The sequence below is a fragment of the Panulirus ornatus genome, chromosome 65 (genome assembly GCF_036320965.1).
Source record: "Panulirus ornatus isolate Po-2019 chromosome 65, ASM3632096v1, whole genome shotgun sequence".
Lineage (NCBI taxonomy): Eukaryota > Metazoa > Arthropoda > Malacostraca > Decapoda > Palinuridae > Panulirus > Panulirus ornatus.
Window position 1 is genome coordinate 257,967 of NC_092288.1, and position 14,274 is coordinate 272,240.

The 14,274-nt window shown below is 40.1% G+C and overlaps 1 protein-coding gene across 1 annotated transcript; it reads right to left on the reverse strand.

Moving 5' to 3' along the window:
- Nucleotides 1-4,530: 4,530 nt before the first annotated feature.
- Nucleotides 4,531-11,617, reverse strand: RpS20 (ribosomal protein S20). Its single transcript, XM_071657984.1, has 3 exons — nt 11,477-11,617; nt 10,238-10,350; nt 4,531-4,807 (listed from the first exon to the last, which is right to left on the reverse strand). Exons 2-3 carry the CDS (start codon nt 10,347-10,349, stop codon nt 4,554-4,556), a joined length of 366 nt encoding a protein of 121 aa, XP_071514085.1. The 5' UTR covers nt 10,350; nt 11,477-11,617; the 3' UTR covers nt 4,531-4,553.
- Between the last annotated feature and the right edge of the window lie 2,657 nt (nt 11,618-14,274).

Here is a 14,274-nt window from a genome sequence, read left to right on the forward strand (position 1 = left end):
ATCTTCACCTTTGCCTCCAGAAGATAATGATCAGTCATCCCTCTAGTTGCCCCTCTCAGCAAACACCAAAATGTCTCTCTTTCACATGCTTATCAATTAACACATAATCCAATAATGCTCTCTGGCCATTTCTCCTACTTACATACCTTACATACATATACTTATGTATATCTCTCTTTTTAAACCAGGTATTCCCAATCACAAGTCCTTTTTCAGTACAAATCTACAAGCTCTTCATTTCCAACACTGAACACCCCATGTGCACCAATTATTCCCTCAACTGCCACATCACTTACCTTTTCATTCATATCTCCCATCACTATAACCCAGTCTCATGCATCAAGCTGCCAACACACTCAGCTGCTCCCAAAACACTTGTCTCTCATGATCTTTCTTCTCATGACCAGGTGCATAGGCACCAATAATCACCTATCTCTCTCCATCCACTTTCAGTTTTACCCTCATGGATCTAGGTTACTTTCTTAAGGCCTGTCTACACGAGCAGGCCTGATCGGTGGGTTTGCCCGTTAACAGGCAAATCCTGGCGGGCCAGCCCATGAATGTTGTCCACACGACTGAAGTGATGAACAGCCAGGCCTGCCCAACAATGTTGCCAGTAGCGGGTGGAGTGCGGTACGAGAACCATGGTGCCTAGCATTGTCAAGAAAAAAATTTTGTGCTCTATGATAATAGCTTTGTGTCTCAAGAAGAAAAAGAAGAAAAAAGTATATGGTGTAAAGATTGGTTAAAGAAAAGAAGTATGTTTGGAAGCACTGCAACAATACTTCATGAACTACAAAGTAGTGAGGAACACGAATTCAGAAATTACCTGAGGACGAGTGTAAGCACTTTTTACATCTTGTTATCAATGGAGCCATACATAGTGAAGAAAGACACAGTTATGAGAAACAGCATTACAGCAGAAGCTCATCTGGAAGCAACTCTGCGATTTTTAGCAAGTGGGTCTACTTATTCGGAGTTGCAGTACAGTACACGCATATCAAAGCAAAGCTTGTCCCGCATAATACCAGAAACATGTAGGGCCATATACGAGGTGCTGAAGACTGACTACTTACAGGTAAGTGAATCTGTTATAAACATGTTACGTGTAAATAATGTTGTGACATTGTGATATAAGTAACTATACCTATATAATGGGTATTGATAATTAATTTGATGAGTCATATCTATTAACATTTCTGTCTCTCGTGTATATATAGACAGACTGACAGACAGACAGCGTCTGGCAGGGTAGAAACTCCAGCTACCGGGCACCAGCTCAGTGATTTTGCTCGGCGGGCTTTCGGGCAATTTGATCGTTTGCCCGTCAAATATGCCCGTTAACGGGCAAGCCCGCCAATCAGGCCCGCTCGTGTAGATAGGCCTTTACACTCTATCACATACTCCCATAACTCCTGCTTCAGGAGTAGTGCTACTCCTTCCTTTGCTCTTGTCCTCTCACCAACCCCTGACTTACTCCCAAGACATTCCCAAACCACTTTTCCCCTTTACCCTTGAGCTTCATTTCACTCAAGAGCCAAAACATCCAGGTTCCTTTCCTCAAACATACTATCTATCTCTCCTTTTTCCTCATCTTGGTTACATCCACACACATTTGGACACCCCAGTTTGAGCTTTCAAGGAGGATGAACACTCCCCACATGACTCCTACTTCCCCTTTTAGAAAGTTAAAGTACAAAGGGGGGTGGGTTTCTAGCCCCCCCCCCCGCTCCCGTCCCCTTTAGTTGCCTTCTATGAAACACGGAGAATGAGTGGGAAGTATTCTTTCTCCCCTATCCCCAGGGATATGCTCAAAAAACTTTTTTTTTCTTTTTTTTTTTGCTTTGTTGCTGTCTCCCGCGTTTGCGAGGTAGCGCAAGGAAACAGACGAAAGAAATGGCCCAACCCACCCCCATACACATGTATATACATACGTCCACACACGCAAATATACATACCTACACAGCTTTCCATGGTTTACCCCCGACGCTTCACATGCCCCGATTCAATCCACTGACAGCACGTCAACCCCAGTATACCACATCGCTCCAATTCACTCTATTCCTTGCCCTCCTTTCACCCTCCTGCATGTTCAGGCCCCGATCACACAAAATCTTTTTCACTCCATCTTTCCACCTCCAATTTGGTCTCCCTCTTCTCCTCGTTCCCTCCACCTCCGACACATATATCCTCTTGGTCAATCTTTCATCACTCATTCTCTCCATGTGCCCAAACCATTTCAAAACACCCTCTTCTGCTCTCTCAACCATGCTCTTTTTATTTCCACACATCTCTCTTACCCTTACGTTACTTACTCGATCAAACCACCTCACACCACACATTGTCCTCAAACATCTCATTTCCAGCACATCCATCCTCCTGCGCACAACTCTATCCATAGCCCACGCCTCGCAACCATACAACATTGTTGGAACCACTATTCCTTCAAACATACCCATTTTTGCTTTCCGAGATAATGTTCTCGGCTTCCACACATTCTTCAAGGCTCCCAGAATTTTTGCCCCCTCCCCCACCCTATGATCCACTTCCGCTTCCATGGTTCCATCCGCTGCCAGATCCACTCCCAGATATCTAAAACACTTCACTTCCTCCAGTTTTTCTCCATTCAAACTCACCTCCCAATTGACTTGACCCTCAACCCTACTGTACCTAATAACCTCGCTCTTATTCACATTTACTCTTAACTTTCTTCTTTCACACACTTTACCAAACTCAGTCACCAGCTTCTGCACTTTCTCACATGAATCAGCCACCAGCACTGTATCATCAGCGAACAACAACTGACTCACTTCCCAAGCTCTCTCATCCCCAACAGACTTCATACTTGCCCCTCTTTCCAAAACTCTTGCATTCACCTCCCTAACAACCCCATCCATAAACAAATTAAACAACCATGGAGACATCACACACCCCTGCCGCAAACCTACATTCACTGAGAACCAATCACTTTCCTCTCTTCCTACACATACACATGCCTTACATCCTCGATAAAAACTTTTCACTGCTTCTAACAACTTGCCTCCCACACCATATATTCTTAATACCTTCCACAGAGCATCTCTATCAACTCTATCATATGCCTTCTCCAGATCCATAAATGCTACATACAAATCCATTTGCTTTTCTAAGTATTTCTCACATACATTCTTCAAAGCAAACACCTGATCCACACATCCTCTACCACTTCTGAAACCACACTGCTCTTCCCCAATCTGATGCTCTGTACATGCCTTCACCATCTCAATCAATACCCTCCCATATAATTTACCAGGAATACTCAACAAACTTATACCTCTGTAATTTGAGCACTAACTCTTATCCCCTTCGCCTTTGTACAATGGCACTATGCACGCATTCCGCCAATCCTCAGGTACCTCACCGTGAGTCATACATACATTAAATAACCTTACCAACCAGTCAACAATACAGTCACCCCCTTTTTTAATAAATTCCACTGCAATACCATCCAAACCTGCTGCCTTGCCGGCTTTCATCTTCCGCAAAGCTTTTACTACCTCTTCTCTGTCTACCAAATCATTTTCCCTAACCCTCTCAAAAAACTTATGCCTCTGTAATTTGAACACTCACCTTTATCTCCTTTGCCTTTGCACAATGGCACTATGCATCCATTTCGCCAATCCTCAAGCACTTCACCATGAGCCATACATACATTGAATATCCTTACCAACCAATCAAAAACACAGTCACCCCCTTTTTAATAAATTTCACTGAAATGCCATCTAAACCTCCTACCTTGCTGGCTTTCATCTTTTGCAAAGCTTTCATTCCCTCTTGTCCACCAAACCATTCTCCCCGACCCTCTATCTTAACACTCCACCCCGACCAAAACCCCTATCTGACACTCTAGCATCAAACACATTCAACAAACCTTCAAAATATTCACTCCATCTCCTCACTTCATCACTAGTTATTCCCTCCCCATTCACCCCCTTCACCGATGTTCCCATTTGTTCTCTTGTCTTACACACTTTATTTACCTCCTTCCAAAACATCATTTTATTCTCCCTAAAATCTAATGATACTCTCACCTCAACTCTCATTTGCCCTCTTTTTCACCTCTTGCACCTTTCTCTTGACCTCCTGTTTTCTTTTATACCTTTCCCAGTCATTCGCAATACTTCTCAGCAAAAATCATCCAAACGCCTCTCTCTTCTCTTTCATTAACAATCTTACTTCTTCATCCCACCATTCACTACCCTTTCTACTCTGCCCACCTCCCACCTTTCTCATGCCAAATGCATCTTTTGTGCAAGAGAGAGAGAGAGAGAAATATTTTCACAATATCCATGGCTTCTATGGAATCATAACGTACATAAGCATTCCTCTCTAATCACATTAAGACCTTCAGGAAGTTCAATGGACCACCCAGACAACTAAGAACTGCTTCAGACACTATGCAGTGTATGTCAAATCTGGCAACTTAATCCTAACTAGAATACATACCAACACCCTCGTTCACATTACAATATGGATAATCAAACATTCCAATGTACGACACTCTTTAATGAGGTTTACTCTGCAATGGTTACTTCCACATCAACATCAGGTTCAATGCTGATACTGGTAATCTGCTTCACCACTTCCGATGGAGAGTGCAAGTCAATGACACGTTTGTGGATTCTCATCTGGAAACGGTCCCAGGTCTTGGAACCTTCACCACAAGGGGTCTTTCGGGTAGTGATACGCAGTGTCTTGGTTGGCATACGTACTGGTCCCTTCACTTTTAACTGCTTGTCCTTTGCACCTCGCACAAGCTCTGAACATACTGTTGAAAATAATGAATGCATCTTGATGGAAATGCCATGAAACATGATTATATTTACTAACAAGCCTCCAAGAAAACAAAAATGGTAGATGCCCTGAGAATTTTAATAATATAATTCTATGAATACATATCATATTTCATAGTCGAGCTACATATAACTATGACAAATAAGCAAATTTGGGTTAATTAACAAACTGTATGACAGTTTACATACTGTGCGGGCGACTCATGTATACTACCATAAACTTGGTCCACTTATCATACAACAGAATGTTGTAAAAAATGTACTAAGAAGTTGTTGGTGGGAGGACATCATAGAAATCAGGGTGAGGATGAAGTGTAATTCATCTCTTTATAATTACACCAAGTTCAATTCATATGAGAGTCCTGGTGTTACCTAGGCCATTTCTAAAGACTCCTGCAGCCTAAGGCTGCACTACTTCTAATTCTGGAGAAATGTAAACTCCTTTGGAGCAAAATCTTTGATGATACTACACTCAAAAAGATAACGCCTTGCCAAGGTGAATTTTCACATCCAGCATAACCTCAAACAGATGGAGTTCAGTAAAACCCATGAAGCAGCAAGTTGAAACATACAGAGATGCAGACCTCAAACATATTTTGTGGTAGAAAGATACACGTAAACATTATATTAAGAATGTACCACTGTCCAAGTTTATAATATGAAGAGGTATGATAAAGAATGACTTGATTAACCCTTTCGGTGCAGCAAATACAAACTAGTAATACATTCTTCATTATCAATGATCTAGAGCATATCATCTCTCACCTTACCCATATTCCTGACCACTGTGACCATTTTCCTAATAATTTACATCAGTTTTTCACTTTAAATCCATCCATTTGTGACTACACAATCTTGCTCCACAACTGATTCATCTGATCACATTCTCATAAATGTATCTACTCTCATGGCACCTTCCTTACAGTAGCCCCTTCCAAGCATAAATATTGGCATCTCAATAAAGATGACTGGAATAACTTTCTAACTTTCCTTGGGTAAATTTGTCTCTTATATGTGATACTTCTGTCACCATCAAACGCATATCAAAGGTTACTGTTGCACAAATGGACGCACATATCCCTACTCCTCTGACAAGACCTCTTCCTACAACACATGGTTCAACCATTCCTGTTCTGAAGCCTTTCACACAAGGGATCAAGCATACCAGGCCTGAAAAAACTCCTTCCTCTGACTCCCAATCAGCATTTATCACTGGCCATAACCAAAGCAAGTAAAATATCTGAAACAAAGCATTCCTTTATTCATAGAAAGTGTGATAACCTCTCTCTGTCAACCACAAATAGGTCTTTCTGGGCTTTGTCCAAGGGCATTGCTAACAACTTCTGTCACTATACCTTTCTTTCACTCTTCCATTCTGACTCTATTACACCTGTCTTTGTCATACACAAAGCAACTCTCTCTGGTTCCCATTTCTCCTACCTCTAACTTGGGTGACTAACATTCCTTCATCCTCTGACAATCCTCTTCATAATCCTATCCTCTCACTATAATCTCTTCTTGGACTGTGCGAAAACAACTTCTCTCTCAGAACACTAGTAACACATATAGTCCTGATGGCATCCATCCTTGTGTACTGAAAGAGTTTGCCTCGGAACTTACATCTGTCCCTCCTCATCTATTCAGTTTCTGTTCAAAAAACAAAACTTTTCCTTCTTGGAAGCATGAACTGCTACATCCCACCCATAAGATAGGTGACCATTCTATTTCCTCAAACAATCATCATGTCGCTTTGAATTCTACCATTTCTAAGGTCTTTGAATTCCTCCTCAACTCCCATACCCTCAGACATTTTGAATCTCAGTCTTCTTTCTAACCATTGATATGGTTTCCATAAGGTAATATCTACTGGTAATATTCTTTCCTATCTTACTAATGGCTGGTCATTAACCCTGAAAGAGTTTGGGGAGTCCTATGAAGTTGCCCTTGGCATATCCAAAGCTTTTGATGGGGTTTGGCAAGGAGGTCTCATCTCCAAAATATAGAATGTTTTGGTTGGGGTGGTATGCTAAGAGAAAAAGTCACGGAGTGTGGTGTGGTGAAGAGATAAGAGGTGGTGAAAGCCTTGCAGAAGATGAAATGAGGCAAGGTAACTAGAGTTGATGGTACTGGTGTTGAAGTTGTTGGTAAGGATATTCAATGTATACATGGATCATTCAGCACACCCTTTTCTGCTCTCTCAACTATACTCTATAAATTACCACAAGTCTCTCTTTCCCTTTCATTATTTAATCAAACCACTTCACACCACTTATTGTCCTCAAGCATTTCTTTCCAACATATCCACCCTCCTTGGCACAGCCTTATCTTTAGCCCAAGCCTCGCATCCATGTGCTATCGTTAGGACCATTATTCCTCCAAACATACCCATTTTTGTCCTCCCAGATAACATTCTCTTTTTCCATACATTCTACAGTGATCCCACAAACTTTCCCCCCTACCCCACCCTATGACTCACTCCTGCTTCCATGGTTCCATTCACTGTCATATCCACTCCCTGATATCTAAAACACTTCACTTCCTACAATTTTCCTCCAATCATACTCTCACCCCAACTAACTTGTCTCTCAACTCTGATGAACCTAATAACCTTGCTTCTATTCAAATTAACTCAAGTTTCTCTTTTCACACACTTCCAAACTCGTCACCAATTGCAGTTTCTCACTCATATCTGCCACCAGTGTCCAAAATTACCCCCAAACAAAAGACTCCCTTCCCATGCCTTCTCATCCCCATACACTGCATACTCGCCCCTCACTCCAAGACTCTCACATTTACCTCCCTTACCACACTGACCATAAACAAACTGAGCTAACATGGTGACATCACACATCCACCTCTGCCTGGAACCATTCACTCTCCTTTCTTCCTACTCATACACAAGCCATACACCCTTACAATGCTTCTAGCAGGTATCCTCTCACAGCGTACATTCTTAAGACCTCCCACAATGAATCTCCATCATCCCCATCATCTGCCTTCTCAAGATTCATAAATGTCACATACAAATCCATCAGTTTCTCTAAATATTTCTTTCAATCTTTAGAGCAAACACTTGATCCACACATCCTCTACCATACTATCTCTGAAACCACACTTTTCTCCCCTCAATCTGATGCTCTGTGCATCCCTTCACTCTCTCAATCAATACCCTTCCACACAACTTACCAGGGATAATCGACAAACTTATGTCACTGGTTTGAACACTCACCAATATCCTCCTTGCCTTTCTAGAATGGCACTACGTATGCAATCTGTCAATCTTCAGGTATCACAACATTATCCATATATACAATGAAAGATTTTTTTTACACTATTCGCCATTTCCCGTAATGGCGAGGTAGTGTTAAGAACAGAGGACAGAGCCTTTGAGGAAATATCCTCACTTAGCCCCATTCTGTTCCTTCTTTTGGAAAATTTTAAAATGCACATAAAAATATACATAAATGCCTATACATGCATAAATATACACACACAGACATACATATATACACACGTACATATTCATACTTGCTGCCTTCATCCATTCCCGTTTCCACCTCACCACAAAGGAAACAGCATCCCCCTGCACCCTTCAGTGAGGTAGTGCCAGGAAAAGACAAAAAAGCCATATTCATTCAAGGTATATTTGTACGTATGGTACATGGCGAAGTGCCTGAGGATCAGCAGAATGCATGCATAGTTCCATTGTACACAGGAAAAGGGGATAGAAGTGAATGTTCAAATTACAAAGGTGTAAGTTTGTTGAGTATTCCTGGGAAATCATATGGGAGGGTATTGATTGAGAGGGTGAAGGCATGAACAGAGCATCTGATTGGGGAAGAGCAGTGTGGTTTCAGAAGTGGTAGAGAATGTGTGGATCAGGTGTTTGCTTTGAAGAATGTATGTGAGAAATACTTAAAAAACAGATGGATTTGTATGTAGCACTTATGGATCTACAGAAAGCATATGACAGAGTTGATAGAGATGCTCTGTGGAAGGTATTAAGAGTATACGGTGTGGGAGGTAAGCTGTTAGAAGCAGTGAAAAGTTTTTATCGAGGATGTAAGGCATGTGTACATGTAAGACGAGAGGAAAGTGATTGGTTCTCAGTGAATGTTGGTTTGCAGCAGGGGTGTGTGATGTCTCCATGGCTGTTTAATTTGTTTATGGATGGGGTTGTTAAGGAAGTGAATGCAAGAGTTTTGGAAAGAGGGGCAAGTATGCAGTCTGTTGTGGATGAGAGAGCTTGGAAAGTGAGTCAGTTCTTGTTCGCTAAAACTGCAGAAGCAGGTGACTGAGTTTGGTAAAGTGTAAGAAGAAAGCTGAGAGTAAATGTGAATATGAGCAAGGTTATTAGGTACAGTAGGGCTGAGGGACAAGTCAATTGGGAGAAGTTTGAATGGAGAGAAACTGGAGGGAGAGGTGTTTTAGATATCTGAGAGTGGATTTGGCAACAGATGGAACCACGGAAGCGGAAGTAAATCAAAGAGTGGGGGAGTGGGCGAAAGTTCTGGGAGCATTGAAGAATGTGTGGAAGTCAAGAACGTTATCTTGGAAAGGTTTTAAAAATGGGTATGTTTGAAGGAATAGCGGTTCCAACAATGATATATGGTTGCAAGGCGTGGGCTATGGATAGAGTTGTGCAGAGTAGGATGGATGTGCTGGAAATGAGGTGTTTGAGGATAATATGTGGTATGAGGTGGTTTGATTGAATTAGTAATGAAAGGGTAAGAGAGATGTGAGGTGGTAAAAAGTGTGTGGAGGGAACAAGAAGCAGGAGACCAAATCGGAGGTGGAGATGCATATGTATGAATAAGTGCGTGTATGGGCATTTCCACATCCAGGCCCCATAGACCTTTCCATGATTTAGCCAAGATGCTTCACGTGCCTTGGTTCTGTCCACTAACAGCAAATTGACCTCTATATACCACACTGTTCCAATGCACTCTATTCCTTGCAAACCTTTCACCCTCCTGTATGTTCAGGCCCTGACTGCCCAAAATCTTCTTCACTCCATCCTTCCATCTCCAGTTTGGTCTCCTGCTTCTCCTTGTTCCCTTCACCTGACATATATATCCTCTTTGCCAATCTTTCCTCAATCATTCTCTCCATGTGTCCAAACCATTTCAACATACCCTCTTCTGCTCTCTTAACCACACTCTTTTTATTACTGCAGACAAAAAAGGGCACATCCATTCACACTCAGTCTTAAAGTAACTTTTACGCAATTAATCCTATTTCTATATCAATGCATTAAAAAATTATGAACTTTTTTGTCCAATAAAAAATATCCACCTTAAAAAGATAATCCATTCTGCAGGAATCACAACAATTACTGCACTAAACAAACTTAATTAATATCTTAAATCTAGGGAATATATAAAATGAGCCAAAATCACACTTACCTTTTTCTAATGACTTAACATTACTAGAAGTAAGTGTAATTCGAATACGATGGATAGGTGCATCATCCATCATACCACCCTTCATGTCACCCTTGTCGTACATTGTAGCCATCCTGAAAACAAATGCAAATGAGAAACATTTAAGATTACAGCTTAGAGAATCAAAGTATCATGTGGTTAAACATAACAATAACATCCTTTTTATTATCATTATACATAATCGGTTTCCTGTGTTAGTGAGGTAGCGCCAGGAAACAGACGAAGAATGGTCCATCCACTTATATATATACATATATGTACGCAAGTCCCACATATGCACATATACAAACCTACACATATAAACATGTACACATACACTAGACACACACACATGGAGATATACATTAGAAATGAGAAATACATTTAAATCTTACTATTTCACAATTAAGGTGTATATCTGTATATGGGAAACTGATCTGGAAAAAGCATTATGAAAAAGATAATCTCTCAATTAACCAGAACACAAGTAATATAGTTTGCCTGTGAATCTTTTATACCCATTATTTTGTTTGCCTATGAATCTTTTGTGCTATTATTCATTATTCTCAGTTCTAATATCAAAACAATTTAGGCAATGTGGATGACATACAATGAATTATTCGATACATTAAGTATTTTGTCAGAAGTATTCAGCGCTTTATAGAAACACAGGTAATTCATTCTGGTCCAACTTCCTAGTTACTCATAACAACAAAACTTGTACCTGATATACTTCTGAGTGAGAGTTCCATTATGGCTAATATACTAAATTTAATTTACGCAACTACCCATTCTGTTACGACAGCAATAAACTACGCTAAAGCAGTATACTCAATATACTGCAACTATAAGTCTAGTTTACGCCCTACAAAAGTTTTGAAATATTCTAATATAATAACTCCGTGTAATTTACCAGTTTAGCAATACCATAATTCTTAAAAAAAAAACCTTTCGACAGCTTAAACAATCGTAACATCTATTGGGCGTAAACAAAATTTACCAGAGTCAGTCATATCTAAACATAAATGAATAACTTCGGTATGACAGTTTTATTATCGATAATCCTAACCTTAGCAGCAAACCCCAACATTGTTAACCACACGTGTCACATTTCAATGAAATCACAATATATTCAAAACTTCTAGTTATTACAGCTCAACTGAGACTATCTAGTGACAAAGTTATACATACTAACGATTATCCACATATAATTCCACTTACTTATACTCCTCCGGTCGAGATAATTGTTAAATAACCAGCGCTGAACCGTAAGGTGTGTGTTCCAGTTGAGAGTTTACTAACGAGAGGCAAACCTTACATTTCCTTGGCGTCACATGGAGAAACAAACATGGCGCCCGCCGCCCCACCACCACCACATCATTCATCCGTATATACCAATTGATGTCCACAAAATATTTGTACTTTATACAAATACATACATAGATGTGTTATGTATAATGAAATTTGGCACGAGACAAATATTTGATTAAATAATTGACATTTACTACAAACTTTATTTCGTATAGTATTCCTTCACAGTTTTGATGAAGTGAAAAATCCGTTTATATACCAAAGTGCAAACCACGTTCGTCGTGCACCTGAAACCAAGTAACGATATTATTGGAATCTATTTCCTGATATATCTATTTCACTAATTTCATATGAGAGTTGTCGGCCTACCACGTTTTCTCTATTCCTTCCGACACTCATACTTTATGTTTCCCATAACTTCCTCTTTTTTTTTCTTTGTCAATAAAGCGAACAAAATATTCTGTCTATGAAAACATTATGCATTATTGATTTCGTGATACAAAAAAGTTCAAAATATTCTGTATATGAAAACATTATGCATTATTGATTTCATGATACAAAAAAGTTCAAAATAGTTTTGAAGGAATTTATGTACATTCTATAGGGTCGTATAGGAGGATGTTGGTTCCTTGGTGTTCTCACATTAAGCCACATTGTTATTGTATTCATACAAAATCTGATAACGAGATCACTCTTGTAAACTGATCAGTATTTTGAGTCGAATCAAAATAAAGGATATTTACGTGTACTAACCACAAAATATTGCAAAATGGCGGAGCCAACATGTAATACTTACCGCACGAAAATTTGATATATATATATATATATATATATATATATATATATATATATATATATATATATATCTTTTCTTTTTCTTTTCTTTCAAACTAATCGCCATTTCCCGCATTAGCGAGGTAGCGCTAAGAACAGAGGAGTGGGCCTTTGAGGGAATAATCCTCACCTGGCCCCCTTCTCTGTTCCCTCTTTTGGAAAATTAAAAAAAGAAACGAGAGGGGAGGATTTCCATCCCCCCGCTCCCTCCCCTTTTAGTCGCCTTCTACGACACGCAGGGAATACGTGGGAAGTATTCTTTCTCCCCTATCCCCAGGGATATATATATATATATATATATATATATATATATATATATATATATATATATATATATATATATATATATATATATATATATATATCCAGATCCATAAATGCTACATACAAATCCATTTGCTTTTCTAAGTATTTCTCACATACATTCTTCAAAGCAAACACCTGATCCACACATCCTCTACCACTTCTGAAACCACACTGCTCTTCCCCAATCTGATGCTCTGTACATGCCTTCTCCCTCTCAATCAATACCCTCCCATATAATTTACCAGGAATACTCAACAAACTCATACCTCTGTAATTTGAGCACTCACTCTTATCCCCTTTGCCTTTGTACAATGGCACTATGCACGCATTCCGCCAATCCTCAGGCACCTCACCATGAGTCATACATACATTAAATAACCTTACCAACCAGTCAACAATACAGTCACCCCCTTTTTTAATAAATTCCACTGCAATACCATCCAAACCTGCTGCTTTCCGGCTTTCATCTTCCGCAAAGCTTTCACTACCTCTTCTCTGTTTACCAAATCATTTTCCCTAACCCTCTCACTTTGCACACCACATCGACCAAAACACCCTATATCTGCCACTCTATCATCAAACACATTCAACAAACCTTCAAAATACTCACTCCATCTCCTTCTCACATCACCACTACTTGTTTTCACCTCCCCATTTGCGCCCTTCACTGAAGTTCCCATTTGCTCCCTTGTCTTACGCACTTTATTTACCTCCTTCCAGAACATCTTTTTATTCTTCCTAAAATTTAATGATACTCTCTCACCCCAACTCTCATTTGCCCTTTTTTTCACCTCTTGCACCTTTCTCTTGACCTCCTGTCTCTTTCTTTTATATATCTCCCACTCAATTGCATTTTATCCCTGCAAAAATCGTCCAAATGCCTCTCTCTTCTCTTTCACTAATACTCTTACTTCTTCATCCCACCACTCACTACCCTTTCTAATCAACCCACCTCCCACTCTTCTCATGCCACAAGCATATGATAGAGTTGATAGAGATGCTCTGTGGAAGGTATTAAGAATATATGGTGTGGGAGGAAAGTTGTTAGAAGCAGTAAAAAGTTTTTATCGAGGATGTAAAGCATGTGTACGTGTAGGAAGAGAGGAAAGTGATTGGTTCTCAGTGAATGTAGGTTTGCGGCAGGGGTGTGTGATGTCTCCATGGTTGTTTAATTTGTTTATGGATGGGGTTGTTAGGGAGGTAAATGCAAGAGTTTTGGAAAGAGGGGCAAGTATGAAGTCTGTTGGGGATGAGAGAGCTTGGGAGGTGAGTCACTTGTTGTTCGCTGATGATACAGCGCTGGTGGCTGATTCATGTGAGAAACTGCAGAAGCTGGTGACTGAGTTTGGTAAAGTGTGTGGAAGAAGAAAGTTAAGAGCAAATGTGAATAAGAGCAAGATTATTAGGTACAGTAGGGTTGAGGGTCAAGTCAATTGGGAGGTGAGTTTGAATGGAGAAAAACTGGAGGAAGTGAAGTGTTTTAGATATCTGGGAGTGGATCTGGCAGCGGATGGAACCATGGAAGCGGAAGTGGATCATAGGGTGGGGGAGGGGGCGAAAATTCTGGG